The sequence below is a fragment of the Macaca thibetana genome, chromosome 2 (genome assembly GCF_024542745.1).
Source record: "Macaca thibetana thibetana isolate TM-01 chromosome 2, ASM2454274v1, whole genome shotgun sequence".
NCBI classification, from domain to species: Eukaryota; Metazoa; Chordata; class Mammalia; order Primates; family Cercopithecidae; genus Macaca; species Macaca thibetana.
The window spans coordinates 138,453,862-138,476,301 of NC_065579.1; the positions used below are offsets into that span (position 1 = coordinate 138,453,862).

Below are 22,440 nucleotides of genomic sequence, written 5' to 3' on the forward strand. Positions count from 1 at the left end.
ACATACATTTCTTTCAATGTATGAATATTAAACATATGCTAAGTGCTAACAGATAGTGCTCAACAAAAGCTCTTTAGACCTTATTTTTCAGGTAGACTTGGGAGTTCCTTTACATTACAGGTTTCTCAATCTTGGCACAACTGATATTTTAGACTGGATAGTTCTTTACTGTGGAGTGTTCTGGGCTAAAGTGTGCCCCCCAACCCCTGCCACTAAATATGTTGGAAGTCTTAACTGTCAGTATCTCAGAATGTGACGGTATTGAGAGATAGGGTCCTCTACCTAAAAAAGAGGTAACTAAAGTAAAATGAGGCCATATGCATGGGCCCTGATCCAATGACTGCTGTCCCTATAAGAAATCAGGACACCAGTCCTGCACAGTCATGTGCACACAGAGAAAAGACCATGCAAGGACGTCGGAAGAAGGCCACTGTCTGGAAGCCAAGGAGAGAGGCCGAAGAAGAAACCCTACTGATCTTGGACTTCCAGCCTCCAGAATTGTTGTTTAAGCTTCCCAGTCTGTAGTATTTTGTGATGCCAGCCCTGGCAAACTAACACGTGAGGGTTGGATGTTTAGCACCATCCCTGGCCTCCACCCATTGATACTGGTAGTACCCCTCACCACCCTCCACCTCCAAAAGTGTCTCCACACATTGCCAGCTATCTCCTGGGGGGCAAAATCTTTCTGCCCACCCCACTGGGAACCACTGTTGTAGCTGATCTTTGGCCACCTTTGTATTCCCAGTGTCAGTACAGTGACAGATATATAACTAAGTAGATAACTAAATATTTGCTGAATGAACTCATGTGCCTGCTTTCCCAGTCTTGGGTCTCACCACTCCCTCACAAACTCCTTTTGCTGCAGTTAAAGTAGTAATTACTTCCAGTTTAATTTACAGACTGTGTAATTTGTCATGAAACAAGCAGTTTTCATTTTGACATAATTTCTGACAACTCAGTGACATAAATATATTCATGTGAGCCCCAATTTTGTTTGACATGCTCACTTACCTCACATCAGTTCTGCTGATGGATTTGGTAAGTGGTGCTTTTAGTTTCCTTAATGCACCATTAAGGATTTCAAGCAAATGAAATTATTATGACAAATTTTTCTATAGTCATTTCTAACACAAGGAACTCATAAAGAAATCAAATGTCTGGACTTCACTGTGAAAACACTAAACTCTCAGCCATAATGAGACTCTGCACATTATCAGAAACCCCAAAGCACATCAAAAAGCCAAGGTCAACAGAGACAGTCTTTGGAATGGGGAGGTCATAAATGTTGAACCTGGCAAATTACAAATTTCTTGTCTTAACATTGCTGCATTTGCTGTCATCTCATTTGAAAGATGATGTGTTTGGGTTGGGTGGTGGCAGAGGGGTGGGAGTTGGGGAATGCTGGCTCTGAAATGCCAGAGAGGCATTATGAACTCCGGAAGCATCTGGCTACTGGTAGACATTTTACACACAGATAGCAATTTCTGACCAATCCATTTCAATGATTTCTAACCCATACTCAGCTATCCAGAGGATCCTGTTTTAAGAACATTATTGTAAACTGATACACTCTATTCATTTACAAAATTCATTCATTGCATATTTTTTTTGTTTAATAGCTTGGATTCAGTGTTACAGATTTGATTGACCCAAGTGAAAAAATACACTAATCATTTTTAAGTGCTATTTCAGAAGAATATGTGCAATGTTTCTAAGTTATTGTGACTTTCTGACTGTTGTGGCTTTAAATTATAATACTAATATCTTACTCTGAGAAATGTGTAAGACACAGGTCTAACAAACAACTACATTAACCTCGGGCAACAACCATCATGGAGCTGCTGTACCACAGGCATGGTGGTGGCCTGCATTGGTACTTACACACACCAAGGATGTGAACTGACATCCTGCCTTTCCAAAAACATAAACATTTAACTCAACTCTTTCTTGTAATAAAGAGGTTGAAAGAATCCTTTTGTGAGGTTGGATTCTCCAGGGAAGAGAAGGAGAATGGCCTAAGGACATTCTGAAATTTAGATATCAAACCAAACCATACCAAACCAAACCAAATCCCTCTGCCAAAGTGCCAAAGAGTCTGCCTACTCTGCAAAGCTGGTGCTTGTGTAAAATGTCAGTATTTTTAGATAGAGATGTTTTAGAGGAAGGAGGCAACTGACCAAGTACAGATACTTTGTAATATTTTTCCCCTCTGGAAAAGCAGAAAAGAATGAACATCAGCTAACCATAATATTTAGAATTTAGCATCTTTCCTTGGGCATTTATAAACAGGAAATCTGTCTGTGGCAACCAAAAGTACCTTATTCTAATCACTGCATTTGAAAAGTCAGCAAAAGCCCACACTAATTCCTATTACGCTTGTTTCTTGGTTCAATCTCAGCACTTTCAGCGGCTCTTGTGCGGCGATTCTGTCTTGGACTTATTTCTGTGTCTTGAAGATCGTTTCTGAAGACAGAAAAAAGAAATGGCATCTTAGAAAGTAATGATTATTATTCTACAGCAGTTTCTAGTTTACAAGTGTTTCCACAGGTATTATTTCATTAAAACCTCGAAATAACCCTCTATTCTGTGGATGAATTCATAATTGTTATTATTAGTATTTCCACTTTATGAATTAGTGAATTAGCAAGGATTACAGATAGTCCCTTTTGCTGAATTAAAATTTAGGAGTTTTATGCTTCTGTTTAGCATGTAGAGGACTGGAAAAGAAAAGGTAAACAAAAAGCTGCTCCCATCCTAACAAGAAAAAGCCAGGCAGTCTAACAAAATCTTAACTCTTCTTGATCCTTCAGAGACCTGAGGTTGTAAAGGAACTAAGAAAGCAAAATTCCAAAGAAAAATATGCCCCTCCAAAGATGGGCCACACGTCTCTCACTTTTGGCAGAGTGTTGGAGAACGAGGTGGCTACCATACAAACAGGGAAGAAGAATCAGCTAAGATTTTCCTAATTTCTTAAGTACAGGCTAGTACTGCGGGCCACTGACACAAGGAGAGTCTGCACACACTTGCCAGCTCTTTTCCACGAGCCTCCGTCAGGTGCTCACAAGAAGACTGGGAGCAGGGCAGGAGAATGGAGAGGGGCCACTTCAGTGGCTACTGGGGACAAGAAGAAGTCCTGCCTGCTTTCTTGAATGCTTCTCTCCCATGAAGCATAAGCTTTTCAATTGCTGAGGGAAACATAGGAAACTCACTCTGGGGCTCTGGCAAAGACCCATGGCCTCTGGAGAAGGAACAGAGGTGAAATCAGTCTGTCTCAAGGGGAGGCATATTACCTCATTTGCAGGGACGCAGGCAAAGATTCACTGCGGCAGGGGAAATGTAGAAACTAAAACCTCTACCTTACAGGAGGGGCAGAAAATCATCTCCAGCTGATGACCTTACACTGACACCAAGCAGAGGTTTGGTCAAGGTAGCCTGATACCATGGGAGGAGGCAGAAGTGCTGAGAAAGGCCCATCCCTAAGCTCACAGGGCCTACCTAAGACTCAGGCTGGACTGAGATAACAGTGAACCCTGGCTGTTTCCCACCATGAGCGTAGCACCAAGCAATAAGCAGGAGCAGGAAATGGCTGAGGGAGAGATACGAACATGGTGAAGATATGCCCCTATGGGGTGCAGGCAAGTAAGCATGACGGAAAGGAAAATGGGAGTAAAATCAGTGAGACAAACCCTCTGGCAATCCAGCCCCAACACTAAGCAGAAGTCAAAGCAGACATCTGCTAGAGTAACTTGAAGTGGATGCACTGAAGGTCACATTAGTCACTAGGAAACTCCAACCCAGGTCAACTCTGAATTACCTGGCTCAACTCCCAACACTAATGACCCAATAGAAGGATACCCATTTCTAGGCACAAACACTATTGACCTCAGTCCCTATGGTCCTTCACTGTATGGCCAGCATTCAAAAAGTATGATACACAATAATGCAAGGAAAAAAACCCATTTTGAGATGGAAATTCCTTCAATAGGCTTTAAGTGTAATACATAAAGTTGATAAAAAGACTTAGTGAACTTGAAGATGTCAATAAAAACCATCCAGATTAAGATACAAAGAGAAAAAGGAGTGTGTGAGGGTGTGCACATAGAATAGAGCAGCCAGAGCTGTGAGACAATAAAAATGGCATAATATGTGTGTAACTGGAATGCCTGGAAGAAAGGAGAGAAAGAACTGTGGAAAATAAGTATGTAAATACATATGGCTGTGGATTTTCTAAAAATTTGAAACACATCAAATCAAGATCAAAGTTGGTCAAAGAACCCCAATCATGATAAATACCAAAAATAAACAACCAACCAATAAGATCTCTCCAGGATTTGTTGTTGTTGCTGTTTGCTATTATTGTTTAGTGACGTTTCTAAACCAATCCTATAAATACGTATTCTTTGTTGTGTATGGCAACTAAAAGTGTCTGCTTGATTAGCTTTGTAGTCCACTAATGATTGAACAGTTCCTTAGACCTCTGGAACCAGTATCATTCAGAAACTCTTAGCAAAACCAGTCTTTGCTGAGGGGCTCTGTGTGCATGCTGGGGCATGCAATCAACATTCACTCAACACTCAGTGGACAACTCTGCCTTAGCCTCTACTTCCTGCTTGCACACAGCCTCATGGTTAACCAGGGGTGAAAGCTTAGTGCTTCCTTAGGTCTATCCTAAGTATGCACAGAAGCTCTATGAATGAGAGTGACCCTCTAGATTCCCAGTAATATTTTACAGCTGTTCAAAACCCCCATGGAAATCTTACTTTTCAGCTTTTACTATTAGGCTTTTTGGTTAGCATATCATTTGCCCCAATTGTTATGTACCACCTCAGACAGCTACAAAGCTAGCCAAACATCTCTAACTGCATTCAACAAATACCCTTAGAGAAAAGGCTTTTTGAAGTGAGCAAGCTCCAAGTCAGGTAAAGTAAAGATAGTCTTGGCAAGTAGAGTCTTCCAGGGAACCATTAGATAGGCTAAGTAAAAATTCTCCAGGAATGTGGCTTTAAAGGGGCTCCAACCCTACTCTGCCTTCTCTGCAGGCTGTCAGCCTGCTGGTCCTCACCATGATTGCAGACTGTTGGCTCCCAAGGCCACAGAGGAACTAGAGAGAGAAGGATGAGAACAAAACCAGATGAATCACCACAAAACTCACTGTTCTCACTGAGATTCAGACATTTTCTTGAATAAATGCCCCCTAAAGTGCTGCTGCCTTTGGTTAATGTTCAGAGTTTTCCGAAAAGTTGAATCCGACAATTTTTGCAGTTTTATTACTGCATTTATGGAGCAGAGAATTTCCACCATTTTTGCTATCACTCTTATCATTTTTACTTTTTTTCATGTTTTAGTTTATGTTCTTAAAAATCTCTCAACTTTCACCATGTCAAATTTTTTATCTTAATGTTTTATTATCATTTACTTATTTGACTTCTGATTATTTTTAAGGCTTAAAATTTAGTGGGATGTTCCTCCTTACTTTTAACTTCTATTTTATTGCTCTTTATTCTCATACCTTGTTTTTAATAATCCTTTAACATTTTTCAGTAATATTTTCTTTCCATGTTTCCCCTCTTTGATTTGCCTTTATGATAGCTGGCAACAGACACAGCTATTGAGGTAGCGGAAGAAGTCATCTATACTTCTTCCACTTCCTTAGGAGGGGAGTTCCTGGCAAGGAGTATTTCAGTGGTACTCCCAGAACACTCTCTAAAACACCTCATCCCCTAAGATGCAAGAATCCTAATAGAATAACCCAACCCATATTTTTTTCCATGCATGTAACGCATTGACTTACTGGAATAACACTTAGTAAGATCTCACAGGTGCAGCAGGTTTTAAAATTCTTGGTCTCCAGCAGGTATTACTAATGAATTTCTTTTAGTAAAATTTGACAATAGCATGTTAGCCAGATGAGAGGATATTCCTGGGGAGGGCCACAGTGAGGCATCTACCGTTAAAGTACTGAATCTATCTACTGTTAAAGTACTGAATCTATTGAATGCAAAAACATGCCTTAGGAGAGCCAGCCATTCATTATTAACCTGCTTCCAATACACATTATTTCCAGGATGACCTACTTTCCTTCTTGGTAGGTCCATAGAAAGAATCTCCTGGTGTGTGGCTCTCCTTGCCTCATGTTGATCATAGAGAGAGTGGTCAGATCAAGGACCACTGTAAACAGGCCTGAGTTTCCTTTTATTCATTTTTTTAAACATGAGATTCACTGTTTTCCTGCTGCAAGTACTTTCAATTACAGTAATTGTATCATTTAACAAACATGACAGGCTCATAAGTGCATGCAAACAAGTTCTCATGGGTTTAAGATGAAATGTAGACTATTAATAGAGAAAATAATTCTTCCTTTTCTGATTTTATAAGATTAGAGAAAGTTATTTTCTAAAATTTTATTTTAAAGGCACTATGAGATAGACACAAAGAGTTAGCAAGGTTTTTAAGTGGTGTTAGCTTAAAAATCAAATTTACAAATTTGGAAAGGAGCCTTTATTTCTTATAAACAATTACAGCCTGTAAGGTGACCACTCCGACAAGGCTGAGAAGTGTTAACTCCGGCAGAGCCCAAAAGACAGGTACTGTAAGGGAAAAGAAGAAGGAAAAGGGATTTATGGTGAATGTGTGGCCCAAACATACATATTCAACAGGTTACAGGAGGAGCTATGATTATTCATAAAGGGGGGTTCTAATGCATGTCCTAATGCATGCATGCATGTTACACACAACCCATGTTCATTCTGGGGTGGAGACTTAATATTTAAATACATTACAATTAGGCCATATATGTCAAAAGGTCTTTTTAGGACACAAAGGCACCCAACTGCTCAGCCACTATAAAACTGGCCAGAACCAGTCCATGATCAGTGGTCTCTTATCAGAAGAAAGTTACTGAAATCAGTCTCTTGTCAAACCAATGCTATATAGTTATAGCTTGTGGAACAGAGGGTCAGTTAGTCAGCTTCCGGCAGTAGATGTGCTACAATTGTTTTAACATTGTTTATCTCAAGGCCAGTGCTTGTTTAGCTGCTAGAAAAAAAGAAAAGCCTTGTAGCAATTAGAACATAATTACTCTTTTAAGTGTAGGGTGATTTACTTAACCCTTGCTTCGCATGGCCTTAGGTCCTGTCTATAATTTGGTATTTTATTGTCACAAAAAAATATGTTCTCAGTCCTACGATCTCTATTCTAACATTAATGTTGGCCAGTTGTTATGTCTACACTGCAAAAGGGAGCAGGTATAATAACCTTAGCTCCTGTCTATAATTTGGTATTTTATTGCCACAAAAAAATATGTTCTGTCAGTCCTATGATCTCTATTCTAACATTAATGTTGGCCAGTTGTTATGTCTACACTGCAAAAGGGAGGAGGTATGATGAAGCATGTCTGATCTCCTGTGCTGTCATGGCCAGGGACTGTTTTTAAGGTTTCTATGGGTCCCCTTGGCCAACAGGGGAGTCTGTTCAGTCAGCTGATGGCTTAAAATTTTATTTTTAGTTTACAGTGGCGATCCTTATTCATTCACAGGTTCTTGAAGCCAAGTAAGAACATAGAATCTACTAGTGAATACATTCAGATCCCATAAACACTGATTGACTGACTGACTGCCAGACACATTCATTCATTCACATATTTATTGAGTGCCTATGCTGGGCTGCCCAGGCATGGTGCTAGGTGCTAGGGATTTGAAATCCAGTGTACTTACTCACTAGAAAGGGTGAGAGTGCTGCTGGAGCAAAATCAGGGGCTTCTGAACAGCGTATGAAGAAAGGAATGTCAATTGCTATCTAGATGAAGAAAGGGGAAAGGGCAATTTGGACAGAAGCAGCAGCATGTACAAAGGCCAGGGGCAGGGCAGCATAACTCATGAGGCAACTGCGAGTGGTTCAGCTTGGCAGCTTGGCTGAAGCCACAGTCGTGGGGTGGGGAAGTGAGGGAATAAAATTCCATGAGCCAGCCAGGTAGGCTGGGGCCAGAACATGAAAAGCCTTGGATGGTGGAGAGCTACTTTAAAGTCTAAGGGGGAAAACACCTGTATGTTACATTTCACTGGCAAAATGAACTAGTAATAGACCGAGGCAGAGAGACAGCTGGACAGCGGTTGCTGCAAGCTGGAAAGTAAAGGACCTGCAGGAGTAAGCAGTGGCACAAAGAGACTGAGACAGTACAGAGGCAGCCCCAGCTATACCTAGGAGCTTGTTAAAATGCCAATCATTAAGCCCCTTCCTAAAGCTACTGAATCAGAATATCTAGGGGTGGAGTTCACTAATCTGTAGTCTAACAAGTCCTCCAGGTGATTTTAAGTCTGAGAACCACTTATCTGTAGGACTTTGCAAGTGACTGCAGGTAAGTGGTAAGGGAGAGTGAGAAGTTTAAAATAATTGCTAGGTTCTGCCTTGAACAGTGGGGAAGACTATGATCCTACCATTCACTGAGAAGAGGGGACACCGGAGGAGGAGCAGATCTGGAGCAAAGGGCTTAGACTCACTGAAGCATATATATTTTACCCACATTTATGTGTAAAGAAACTGAGACCCCAAAATGTGAAGTAACACCAGGACCATTTTCTTCCTACTTTCATTCTGTTCAATGTAAATATATCTTGTAGCTTGTTGTTGTTGCTTTTTGGTTAGCACATCATTTGCCCCAACTGTTATCTACCACCTCAGACAGCTGCAAAGCTAGTCAAATGCCTCTAATTGCTTTCAACAAACATCTTTAGAAAAAAGGCTTTTCGAAGCCTTTTTTGAGCAAGCTCCAAGTCAGGTAAAGTAAAGATAGTCTTGCAAGTAGAGTCTTCCAGGGAACTATCAGACAGGCTAAGTAAAAATTCTGTGTGTGTGTTTCCTATATATTATGATGTTTTGACATCATAATACAGCCTTTCTAGCTGGGGAGAGACTGCCTCTGCTGGCATCAGGAGAGGCTGGTCAATTCTCAGAGAAAGCAACGGGCCCAGCCAGGAGTATGGCTGTGACATGCAAACTAACCAATCCAGAGTCACACCTCCTCTATCTGGCCCCAGCACCCTAAGAGGCAATAGTCCTCTGACTTAATCATGCCAGGGCCAGGTTCTAGGTAACTAGGGACCACTCCTATAGCTTGGAGCCACTGAAATTATTCGAACTAGCCAGGCCTGCACTGTTCACCCCACCCTGCCTTGCCTTTCCTGAGAAAACCCCAATCAGGGACCTAGCCTAAAGCGCTACCCTTGTTCCTGTCTTCTGCCTCCTGACCACGCTAGTGTCTTTCCCTTGTGGACCTGCATGGTATGCCATGTCCTGTCTCTAGGACCTATGAGTATAATGAAACTTGTTTTCCTGAGCCTCTCCTGTGTCTCTTCTTGTGGCCACACCTGACTGATCATCTCATAAAAGAATACAAAATGTAGATATAAGACTCCAAGACCAGTTTGTAGAAAATAAGTTTCCTGCTGCTTACGAAAACACTGCTTTATATGGAGCCATGTGTTGCTAACGAAACCTCTAAATCATTTGTGGAATTAAGAGAATGTGTTGGAACTGATATGGTATGTTCCAGGACTAATATCTCAAATATGCCACTTGTGGTACTACAAAAAAAATGCCTATAAGCTTAAGATGGGCATTTGTAGAACTGTAACATTTTGTTGAAAAGTAAAGCTCTGGAGGCTTTTCCTGATTCTGCTTTTAAAACTACATCACAGCATAAGTTCTTCCTTAGAAGGAACTGAGGCTGTTTATTCTATATTCTGCTGAAATCAGGAGGCCTGAATTCTGATCCTGGTGGTATCACTAACTAGTCCTCGGACCTTGACCAAGGGTCCGTTTACCTCTCTGGAGCCCAGCTTCCTTCTCTATAAAACAAATGGGTGGGGCTAGACAAGCTCTTGTATCTTTCTCGCTTTAAAAAGTGAAATGGTGGAATTTGTTTTCTAAGTGCTTTCTGGTAGTAATGACTTTAAGAAATCATCATTATCAAGAACAGGCTTGGGCTCAGGAACTCTGGGCTCATCATAGTCACTAGTGTCAGGGTTAGTTCAACATGAAGAGGTACAAGAGGAAAGTAGTTAGCTAAGGAGTTGCCTCCTCTTCCAGAGCTCAAAGTTAAATAATGCTTAGGTGAGAGACAGTAATGCAGCCAAAATCTCAAACTTACATAAAATGCTACTGCTTGAACCACCAAATATTTCATAATAAACCCATGTATCCCCTGGATACACCATACTTTTCCACTCTCCTAGTGATTCAGCTACGAAACGACAAAATGTCAACTGCACAGCAAACCTCTCCTCCTTTGGAAAGATAGTAGAGTTTAATAGTTGAGGACGCTGACTTTTGACAATTAGGTTAGAATCTCATCTCCATCACTTATTACTTATTGCTATATGACCTTGGGCTGGAGACTTACCCCTTTTAGCCTCAGTTTCCTCACTGTAAAACAGGGATAACAGTATATAATAGTGCTATATTTAAATGAGATCACACATGTATTTACTATGAGTTAGGCTCATGCTGACAGTTGGGTTAAAATGCCTAACTTATAGACCAGTAGGAGTGATGGGCAAACAAACAATCATACAAATGTGCTGGAAAGAGATGCACACAGTGCCGTAAGCACCTACAGTAGGAGGACTGGATCCAGGAAGAACCTGAGCTGGTGAGTAGGGGTGTAAACTAGATGAAAAAATAAAGAACACTCTGGGTAGAGGGACAAGTTCAAAGGCTCTGTGGTGGGAGACAGCTTTTCATGCAAGAGGACCTAAGACGTCTATATGATGAAGCAGAGAGAATATGAATATGAAGTAAATAATAAAAGACGAGTCTGGAGAAAGAGATCCAATCATTTAGCACCTTTTAGGCATATTAAAGAGTCCCTTCTTGAACCTAAAACGAACAAGAGGCCATTCAAGACTTTTAGAGCAGAGGGATGAGTAACAGTGATCAGATTTGCATTTTGAAAAGATGGCTCTAGCTGCATTGTGGAAATTACGTATGTTTTTACTGTACCTTTTCTAGGTTTAGATACACTAACAGGTACCGTTGCATTACAAATGCCTAACTGTAACACGCTGTACAGGTTTGTAGCCTAGGAGCAATATGCTATATACCCTAGAGCCCAGCTGTATGGTGGGCTATACCATCTAGGTAAGTATACTCTGATGTTCCCACAATAATGAAATCACATTTCTCTGGATGTATCCCCATTGTTAAGTGATACATGAGTGTATTAATTGCCCATAGGAACAATTTATCCATACAGAAATAACATCTGATACATAACTACAGTTATATAGGATTCCATTTCTTAGCAGAAATATATAGAAACAAGTAGTAAACCGAAAATCTTTACCTTGCACGTGGATTACTACTCCTTTAAACCAGAAAGCACAAATATCATTTTGTTTGAAAATCAGCTGCATAGAAGTATAATTTCTCAGGTCAAAGTGCATGTTTATTTCATGATTATGAGAACTCACTTATGTGATGCTTCCCAGGCTTCCTCTTCTTCTAAAAGATCTCTTATGATGTCTGAACTGGAACTAAAAGGATATGTACATCAGTATCGACAGACAATAAGAAGACTGTATTGTCCCATTTATATAAAATTCTAGAAAAAACAAATGAGTCTATAGTGAAAGAAAGCAAACAAATGGTTACCAGTGAGAGAAAGGAGGGAGAGTGGGGGTGGGCAAGGAAAGAAAGAGCCAAATGTAGTTTCCATTAGGAGACGGGGAGCAAAGGCCAAAAGCACTGAAGAACACTGAGGCAGATTTTACCAACTTTAGTATTTTCCACTAGCCAGGGAGGCTGAGATTCCCTGCCACCCCTACTTCAACAGAAGTTGTTCTAAACCCTTCTATTCACAAGACCCCAGCTCCTGCTACTCCTTACCTCAGAGAGAACGACTCCAATTTTAAACAAAGCTGAAGCTGTTTTAACCCAACCTTTTCTTACCCTTCTCTCTACTCCAGTGTCATCCATTCTTCTTTACCTGATGTGCTTAAGGTACTGTTTCTCAAGCTTTTAAAACTATCATCTTCCTAAGGAGCCTTTTTACACATTTCCCCCTAACCCCATGACATTTTAATACCACAAATATGATGTCTATTTGTTCATGTGTTCTGTGTGTATGTGTATATGTACGTGTATGTATAAAGCACGGATATGTGTGTGTGTGTATGTCTATATATATATGTGTGTGTGTGTATATATATATATCTGTGTTTTATGCATATACAGAGTAACCTTTTTCCCCTCTCCCCACCCCCATGAAAAACAAAATTCCACCCTTTGGGGGTGATACTGCTCCTACTGAAAACCCATGAGTTAGGGAAATGGGAGCAGGGGAGGATCATGTAGTTCTGGGGCCTGGCAGGGGTCACAGAGTTGGAGAAAGAGTAAAGTCAGCTTCTTGCCAACACTGCCCCCTTCCCCCACCCCATGCTCCACAACACACACAATTGTTTTTAAACAGGAAGGTTATGAAGCATCTCTACTAGTCCAGCTAAGAAAGGAGGATGGCCAAGTCTGTCAACTAACGTAGTAGAGTCTGTGATCAATTTACCTAGGGGTTTTCAAATCATCAGCACAAATCACTGATTTGTTAAAGTAAAATATTTGCAGTACACTAATGACATAAACCTAAGAGGTTTTTGTTATGCTACCTCGGTGAAAACAGATGGTAGAGGTGGTTTACAAAAAACACATCTCAGAAGTTGCCTGCAATCTTCTCTTCCTCTGCGACTTCAATGTCACTGCCCAGCCAGGCTGCACAGCTCCCTGGTGTCTTCACTTCCCATTACCTTTCCTTCTACCCCACCTCAGGCACTCACCTGAATGATAACCAGATCACTAAATGGACTGATACAAAATTTGGGAGATTCAGAATTTTATCTAAAATGAAGTTTCAGGATCATCTGCTATATCTGCTGTTCCAATTCTAGTCACCACTAAAAAATAGAGTTGATGCTAATACAATTAAAATACCAGACAGAACTGCTCATTCCTTTTTAAAGTAATGTACTTATTACTATATCTGCTCAAAAACCACGTTCCTAAAATTAAACATAGTTTCACAAATAGGATTTTACAAAAAGACACTTAGGTATAGCAGTCAGTGTTACTAAAATTATCACTCTCAGATCGCTTCCCTGTGGATAAAAGCAATTAATATTTTTGAAGTCTTAGTCATTTTAATATGCCTTGAAGATCAAAAATTCCTTTAATATTCTTTCAAGACATCTAAAAAATCCTCCAAAGGAGAAAATTAATTACTCATTCTGATATTTCTGGGGTCAGAGCATATACAAGCCTACACAACTACACCTTTGAAGTCTAGAACAAGGAACTTTTTCAGAGTAGGCTTCAGCTTGTCTACTATTTGGTCTTGAAACATTCTGGAAGGCCGTGCTTCCAGAAGCTGGATGAACATAAGGTTTGGTACATGAACGTTACAGCTGCCCTGTGGAAGGGCATTCAAATGGCACTCTCTGATGTCCCCACTGGTCCAGGCTACAGTGGATATTAATATAGAGATTACATATGAGAAAGACTCACTGGCAAAGATTCAAAATTGAATCTTGAATTCGATGGAATTCCAAACCTTGGTCCAGGAAGATGTTAATAGTTTTATTTAGAACACCTGCAATTAATTTTTCACACCTTTTAGTCAGCTTTTAGCCTCATTTTCAGGTCAAAGTTGCAGAAATGTAAGCTAATTCTGTGTGTGTGCATGCACACACACATGCACACCTTGGCCAAGCGGGTTTTCCTGTAATATCTCACTCTTGTCATTCTCTGACTGAAAGTAGCAAAGCTTCTTCAGCAAAGGAAAACACTATCTTCACACATTCCTTTTGTAGCATCTTACTTCATTCTACTAGTAAAGAATTTACTTCTGAAGCTGAAAAGTAAGATGTCAAATACCTCTGGCAAATGTATGACTGATGTTAGAGAAAAAACCCACAGATTTCAGTGTCAGACAAAGTTAAGTTGAGGTCCCATTTCTGTTACTTACCGTGTAATTTTGGGCAAGTTACTTAACTTTCCTCTGTGTCAATATCCTCAAGTATAAAATCAGGATAATGATACAGGTATTCCTTAGGGTTTTTTAAAAGCTTATTCAATATAACACACTAAATGTTTAGAATAGAGCTTGGTACATAGTAAATGTTCAACAAATGTCAGTTCCATTTTCATGAAACAGATTTGGGTCTGAATTATCTGAATAATTGCCTCAGCACCATGCTCCAATTTGCCAGAGAAAACCTGATGATTATGTGCTCTATTTTAATCTTTTATTTCCACTGTTTCTATGACACCAGGGTGCAAATTCATCAGAACCAGCATGGCAGGTACACAGGGTACTGTGGAGTAGGAAAAAACGCAAACATCTGCTATAAAAATCCTGAGGATTAAGGATTACTTACAAGTGGAATTTTTCTATTATCTGGTAGTTACCGCCCCCCTCCCCGCCATTTCTTCCCTTAATTGTGGCATTAATATGAATGCAGTTGAGTATATCCAGTTTAAAACAATAACTCTTTAAGGATAGATCACTGGAGGATCAATGCAGGATGACATGCCGACCAGACAATGGTACTTAAATAAATTCTATCAGCTACTATGAATCTTCTCCTTGAACTCCTATTTTTAGTAATCTGTTCTGTAAGATGAACAATAGTTTATAAGCCAAATATTTTAGCAGTTGGCTGACAACATATTAGAATAGTAAAGTTCCAGTTTCCAAAAAAACTCATTCAATTATGACAATGACAAAAATTATCATGTTCTGAGCAACTACCTCTACAAGCCACAGTGATAATTACTTTGTACACATTAGCTTTTTTTTTTTTTTTTTTTTTGAGACAGGGTGTTGCTCTGTCACTCAGGCTGGAGTGTAGTGGTACAATCACAGCTCACTGTAGCCTCAACCTCCTGGGCTCAAGGAATCCTCCCACCACAGTCTCCTGAGTAGTTACAGGTACATACCACCATGTCTGGCTAATTTTTAAATATTTTGTAGAGATGGCATCTCCCTGTGTTGCCCAGGCTGGTTTCAAACTCCTAGGCTCAAGTGATCCTCCCACCTTGCTTGGCCTCTCAAAGTGCTGGGATTACAGGTGTTGAGCCACCACGTCCAGCCTTCACATTAGCTTTAATTCACAGAAGCACCCTAAGTTTTCTCCCCATTTGACAAAGGCTGAGAGAAATTAAAGTAGAAAAACAGGAATGGGAATGCAAAAGTCATCTTCTTTTGCCACACTGTGCTGCTTCAACAGTGGTAGCAGAAAAATCAAATGCTATTGATTTTACCAGAGTTAAGAATACCCTCTCCTGCCTATTTATCAATAAGGTGTTTGTCACACGACCATCAACAAAGTTCTAGAAGAAACAAGGCTAAGAGTTTCACTGCTCTCCACTAGAACTAAAAAAAGATAAAATGAAGAGAGCTCCAGATAAGAGAAAATAATAAAAATAACTTAATACATGCAAAATCCTTAATAAGAGATGAAACCAAGCAACAATAAGTTTATGTTCTATTTACAAAGCATTCACAATATATGATCATCTAATTTGCTTTGTAGACTCATCCAGGGAAGTTAGAGGGACAAACAAACAATAAAAGCTATTCCATTTTATCAATGAGGAAAGTGAAACTCTGGGAGATTAATTTAAAATCCCACGTGCCAGGCACCTTTCCAGAGTCATAAAGCCAATGGCTGAGCTATCCTCCCACAATGAAACAAAGAAGACTGACTGCTAGGTACATGGATCTCAAGGAGTCATACACATTTCAAGGACTTGATGTTACAGTATCTTGGACTAAGATACATTCCCCTAAAACAAAAGTTTCATTCATCCAAAAGATGGTCTGTCTCATGCACCACACCCAGTTTAAGCTCTTTCTCTTCTTTTTTTTTTTTTTGAGATGGAGTCTCGCTCTGTCGCCCAGGCTGGAGTAGAGTGACGCAGTATTGGCTCACAGCAACCTCCGCCTCCCAGGTTCAAGCAATTCTGCTGCCTCAGCATCCTGAGTAGCTGGGATTACAGGCACATGCCACCGTGCCTGGCTAATTTTTGAATTTTTAGTAAAGGCCGGGTTTCACCATGTTGGCCAGGCTGGTCTTCCTGACTTCAGGTGATCCACCTGCCTCGGCCTCCCAAAGTGCTAGGACTACAGGTGTGAGCCACTGTGTCCGGCCTAAGCTCTTTGAAAAATGCAAAAGATACTGAAGAACGATTTCATGTTCCCACATTTTCTCTAGAAACTTCCAACAAAAAACAACTCACCACCTGAAACAGAATGAACCATTTAGCTTTCAGGGTATTCTAAAGTTCATAAATATTCCCACAAAAAAGATACACACAGTAATGTGTATAATAAAATACACACAGTAATGAGTTTTAGTAGAAAAAGATTTTGTGGCAACATTAAATTCATTGAATGTCACATTTAACAGTTATAAAATGAAATATAATGTCAACCTTCCAATAGCAATTATGAAGATTTTAAAAAATACAAAGCCATCATTGACTTACAGTAAGATACTTCCAACTTAGGATATTGTTCCACTAGTTTGATGTTTTTTTCTCTCAATTTGACCAGAAACATAAACACTTATTTAGTAATTTTTCTAGTAATTCCAATACCCTCTAAATTACAAAATCTCATTAATATATTTGTCTTCCTTACTGCCTACTCCACCAAACTTCATTAACCAATTTATGATGACGATTAACACTGATGAGATGATTTCCAAAACTTTAAAGAGTAAGGTTTAAACAGTACTTGCTTTTTGTTTGTTTGTTTGTTTAAAGTAGATTAATATATTTACATGGTTCAAAATCAAATGACATAAAAGATGTATACTGAGCTGGCCCACTTCCTCCTTTGTTCCCATCCAACCCGTTTTCTCTTGTCTCCAACATGCAATCACTTTCATTAGTTTGTTGTGTATTCTTCTAGTGTTTCTTTATGCAAAGCCAAACAAATATAAGTATTCTTCCCCCTTTTAGAAAAGAGGTCACACGCTATACATGCTGTTCTGAACACTGAACTTTTCCATTATCCAGGAATCCTAGTTGAAATGCTGATTTTAAAATGTTTAGATCTAGTCCTAAGAAACAACCTGCAAAAATTCTCTCCTGCTATAGCCAAATCTGTTTCCTCTTTTCTGACCACCCCAACCCACACAGTTCCTGTACCCTCACATCTTTCACAAGCAAATCAAGTGAACTAACCCAAGCCCATCTGGGCATGCTGTCTTCTGGATCCTAAAACCCCCAGAACCAGAGTTTTCTGTCCAGGAGACATTTGGAACTCTTATTTTCAGAAGAACAAATTCTAAATCTGAAAAACTTGTATTTAATATGTATACTGATAATTTTTAACTTTAAAAACATGATAGATTCTACTCTGAAAAATAGCACTGGACTGACTTTTTCTTCCATTATCCTCTAAGGTTCTGGAGTTACATGAAAACAGTGGAGTGGGGAAACTCATCAACCTGTAACTTTAATGTGTCACCTGTTCATTTAACTTTTAATCTGGCCTCAGTGCCTTCTAAGATTTGGAGAACAGCAAAAACAAGCAGGAGAAAGCATTACATTTGAATTCAGAAAACTGGCTTTACCATTCATTAGGATCGTGAGATTAAGTCACTTAATTTCTTTTTCAACTGACTCAATCATTGCCTTACCTGCCCGGAAACAGGGGTGCTTCAAATGCTCTTGCTGTCCTTTCTACTACAGAAGCACCATGAGCCTATTTGTCTATGTATGTCCCACCTATTCAACTGTTCAACGGTGTGTTCATATATTAAAAGCAAAGCTTCCTAATTCGTGTGTTCTCCCCCTCCCCCACGGGGTAGTTGGACACCAGGCATTAATCCCTAGCCCACAGTGAGATGTAGGGTGGCTGAAACCCATGGCAACATCATCTCTTTATCCTGGCATGCCACAGAAATACTATCATTTGCTATGTGTGCTGAAGAAAAGGGTTAGGAAACATTGTATTAAAGATAGTAGAAAAAGAGAGAGGGAATGCATTCCTTTTAAGTCAATCACTTTAAATTCTTATAAAAAGTAAAGTGCTATGTTTTTTTAAGGAAAAAAAACATAAGAACATGAGGTTAGTTCCAAATATTGGAGTTCTCTTGGATCTCTACAAAAATTCAAGTTCAAAAGAGAATTAAACATTTGTGCTTACATTTAACTTACAAACTTAAGAAACAAAAGATTATCTGCTCTGAGAGTCTAATGCAAGGGAAAATTCTTTTAATTAGCAAAATATCCAATGCTACAACTAGACACTAAACCAAACTCTCAAGTTAAACAGGCAGGGAAACAAAATAAGGATGCTTCATTCTGTTTTTATTCATTCAACTGTCAGTAGTATAAATGACTGATACAAATAAAAATCAAATAATAAAATACAGGGGGATAATAGAAATCGCTTACAACACTGAACCCCACAAGGAAAAAAGAAATGAAAGACAAGCAACATCCCCAAAATGAAAATTTCCTCTACCACTTAAGCTTTAATTTGATTACAAGCTTCCTTGATAACAGAAACTGAGGGGTTGAGTATGAAGCTGGTGAGGAGACTGGCATGTCTTCAGTAGAGCAAGGCCAAATCTATGTAATACACTCATTAATCCACCCTGAGAGTGCCCAATTGGACCAGATAAATAAATACCACATATTTCTAGTATGTTATGATTCTACTAAAAGAATTTGGTCTTGACTGGTGGTCCCTTCTAACTTTGAATCTTTTCCTAATTTCTATGGTATTAGTTACCCGAATCAAATGGGTGTCTCTCTTGATTAAGTTTCAGAGTCACTAAATAACACTGGCACTAAGCAATGATTCACAATACTTTGTGACAGTCTTCTGTAATACCACCAACCAGTATTATAAGCCACTTTATGAGTTTCCAACTAGATGATATAAATTATGTTTGAAGTAAGTCAGGGACCTTAATCACAAAATTGAAGATAACGTTGATGGCAAGATGAAACATTATTTTATCTGCCACTAAAAGACAAAAAATTGAAGTCAACTATGATACAATATTTCACTTTCACTTAGAATTTTTAATTTGTACGTATCCAGAGAGTTAAACTTAGATAGACATAGGTTTTTACTTTATGCTATTGTTGTACATATATTTGTAAAAACTGAGTTAAATTGGCTAAAGTATTCCTAAACTGTCTTCATATTCAGACCCCAACTCTACTTCATCATATTTTGACTCAGCATCTCTGATAACTGAGTTTTTCCACAAAAACTCATCCTCTGCACCACCAAGAGCACCAGCATTTCTCAGATGTACTAGACTATTGTTTCCAGGAATTTGATCTAAAACACTGACATCCATTCTGCAAACTGAAGTTATAATTTTCTTTGTTTCCTCAATCACATTGCATATGTTGGCAGATAAGCAGTTTCTATTAAAGGAGAAGTGTCTGACAAATTGACACTTGATAAACCTTAGCAATATTCTTTTGCATTAGTCATGCTGAACAGAATTAGTTATGCTGTTATTGCTTTGAAATTTCTTCCATTTATTCCAAGGGATTTGGCCATTTCTCTTGCCTTCAGTCTGTCATGTAACAAATAGGCAATTCTTTGCACACATAATGTAACATGTCTTCATATACTTGTGGGTATCTTTCTTTCCTAGATCCTGTAAGGCACTTGACTGTTTTTCAAGAAGACACAAAATTCAGATCATTCACCCAATGATGAACATTACCTCCCTAACATCAAACTTAAATCTTGCTGCTATTTTTGCGCTTTTCTTCATGCATAATAACTTTTTTGGTTTCATTATTTTGTTGAAGACATATTACGTGACTAACTAATGGAATGCCAATAATACATGTAACCCAACCCAATGATGATACCATGAAGCACTGTGACGTACACCCATTGGCAAATACCTCATGACTACAACCAGGCCATCAGCAATTTTAAGTTATTGCTGATTATAAGACATATCACAATTTCAGATATTAAAATGTAAAACTGAAAACGTATGTCTTAAAATGAATAAAATGAGGGCTGTGAAAGCACTTCTAAATGCCCAATCATTTAACTTGGTTACCTCTGTAAAGAAAAAAAAAAAAGTTTTTAATAAAAAATGTCCAGACATAAGTCCTAATTTCCTGAATTAGGAAGAAAATTTAGTTGATTTGTTTTATGAAGGTATAACAATCATATATTTATCAATGACTCTCACATCTATTATCTCATTTCATTTTCCCAACAGATCTGAGACATAAGATATTTTAATGTGCTTCTCTAAGATATGTGGAAATGGACTTCAAAAGACTGAATCAAAAATCACCCGGCAGAACTTGATCTGTAATCCATCAACTTAAAGCCAACTACTTTTCTTGCTAGCCCATAGCTGCTTCCTGCTGTATGCTCACTCTGACAATCTACTCTTGAATCATTTGCCAAGTGGTCTGTCCTGATATTAAACCAACACCATTATTTAAGGTCCATTTCTTTCTCACTTTCCCTTTAGCCTCAGTTTCTAGGTCTTATACAAGAAATAGACTCCACCTTTTAAGCTTAAAGATCTTAGGATTGATAAAACAGCAGAATGATTCAGAAACAGATATAAAAAAGAACCCAAATAAAATAAAAAATGTAAAGATTACCATACTTAATATTTACAATGAGTAAATATTTAGTATTGTAGTACAATTTAAGACATGAGTACTAGAGGAGACACTGCCCACTTTCTCAAAGCAAGCCTAGTAAATCCTTACATACCATCACTAAAGCTAAGCTTCCACAGTGTGCAAGCAAACTTGGTGATTTTTTTCCTTGTTAAAATTGCAACTGGAAACAACTCAAATGTCCATCAACTAACAAATGAGTAAATAAAATGTATATCCATAAAATTAAATATTTGACAATAAAAAGTAATATAGTACTGAAACATGTACAACACAGATGAACTCTGAGAGCAAACTAAGTGAAAGAAGCTAATCTCAAAAGACCACATATTGTATGATTCCATTTACATAAAATGTCCACAAGAGTCAAATCTATAGAGACATAAAGAAGATCAGTGGTTGTCTAGGGCTTGGAGCAGGAGGTTTGGGAAGAAATGGAGAGTAACCGCTAATGGGTGCAGCGTTTCTCTGTGGGGTGATAAAAATGTTATAAAATTGTGATGATGGCTGTACAACTCTGTGAATATACTAAATACCACTGAATTGTACTCTTAAATAGTTAACTGTGTGGTATATGAATTGTATCTCAATAAAACTGTTAAAATATGTAATTAGTGTGTACTTCCACTGAGCCATGTACGTGTGTGTGCATGCAGAAATATGTACATATATTACCAACTAATTATAATGTGAAGTAGAATATAAGTGCTTACATTTTAAAAAATTATTTGATGGTTTCATCCCTGATAAACTGCTGTGTCTAGAATAGTGCCTGGAACACAATACATATATGCTGAATGGCTGAGTGCAATAGTGTAATGTCAGACCCTGTGATGGACAGAGAACAAAAGTTAATCTAGCATCACTGTACTTACGTTCAGTTGCTAACAAAAGGATCACCTCACAATGTAGTATAAGGATACCCCTATATGACTCCTATCAAGAGGAAATCATTAAAGATGGTAAAACTTATAATATTACCCAGAATCTTGGTCAGTAGGAAGATAAATAATGAGAAAAGGCTAATCCCCTAATGAAGTAGCAGCAGGAGCAATATGTGACTGGGGATAAGTGTGAAAGTACCTTTCAATTCTTTCAGTGAGTAATGAGTTACAATGATCAGCCTTTGGATTAACCCATTTTAGTAAATTGACCCAATAAAGTTTACTCCATATTTCCCTCAGCCATATTTCCTTTACCTTTTTTATTAAACCCAGAGACTACTGCTTGCTCTCCTAGTTCCTCGGCCATGGTATACCTAAAAGCAATGACATTTTCCCATAGTCCTCTCATAGTTCAGTGATGCCAACAAGTCTGAATGAGGCTAGGACATCAACAAACTCGCCCCACTTCCCATATTCTCACAACCAGATAAAGACATCTGACTGCCCCACGTTTCCCTTTCAGTTTTTGCCATTCCCAAATGTCCCAAATCATTCTGGCATTCCAAAACATTCAAGCATCTAATGACTATGGTTAAAATCTAACTCTTATTCCCCTGACTCTGATTTTTTTTTTTTTCTGTATTCCTACATGTGTGTTTAAAAACAAATACTGCACTGGACTTGCAGGAATGGCCTGATCTACGATAACAAATCACGCAACCCTATGTTTTACCCTCAGTCAACTAGAAATATAATTTTTTGATCTTGAAAATCTTTGGAATGAGATGGGAAGATTTCTCCTTCCTAATACTTCATTCTGACTAATTTGAAACTGTTTCCCAGGTATCCTACAAAAACAGAGGGTCACTGGGTA

At 38.7% G+C, this 22,440-nt stretch overlaps 1 protein-coding gene across 2 annotated transcripts in view; it reads right to left on the reverse strand.

Annotated features, from left to right (window-relative positions):
• Positions 1–865: 865 nt before the first annotated feature.
• The window catches only part of RAD18 (RAD18 E3 ubiquitin protein ligase), an 80,972-nt gene continuing 59,397 nt past the window's right edge, over positions 866–22,440 (reverse strand). For both annotated transcript variants that reach the window (XM_050778626.1, XM_050778625.1), the window contains 2 exons: positions 11,466–11,528; positions 866–2,463 (listed from right to left, as the gene is read on the reverse strand). In XM_050778626.1, the coding sequence (XP_050634583.1) occupies positions 2,361–2,463; positions 11,466–11,528 (166 nt within the window). In that variant the 3' untranslated portion in view covers positions 866–2,360. The remainder of the gene's footprint in view (positions 2,464–11,465; positions 11,529–22,440) is intronic.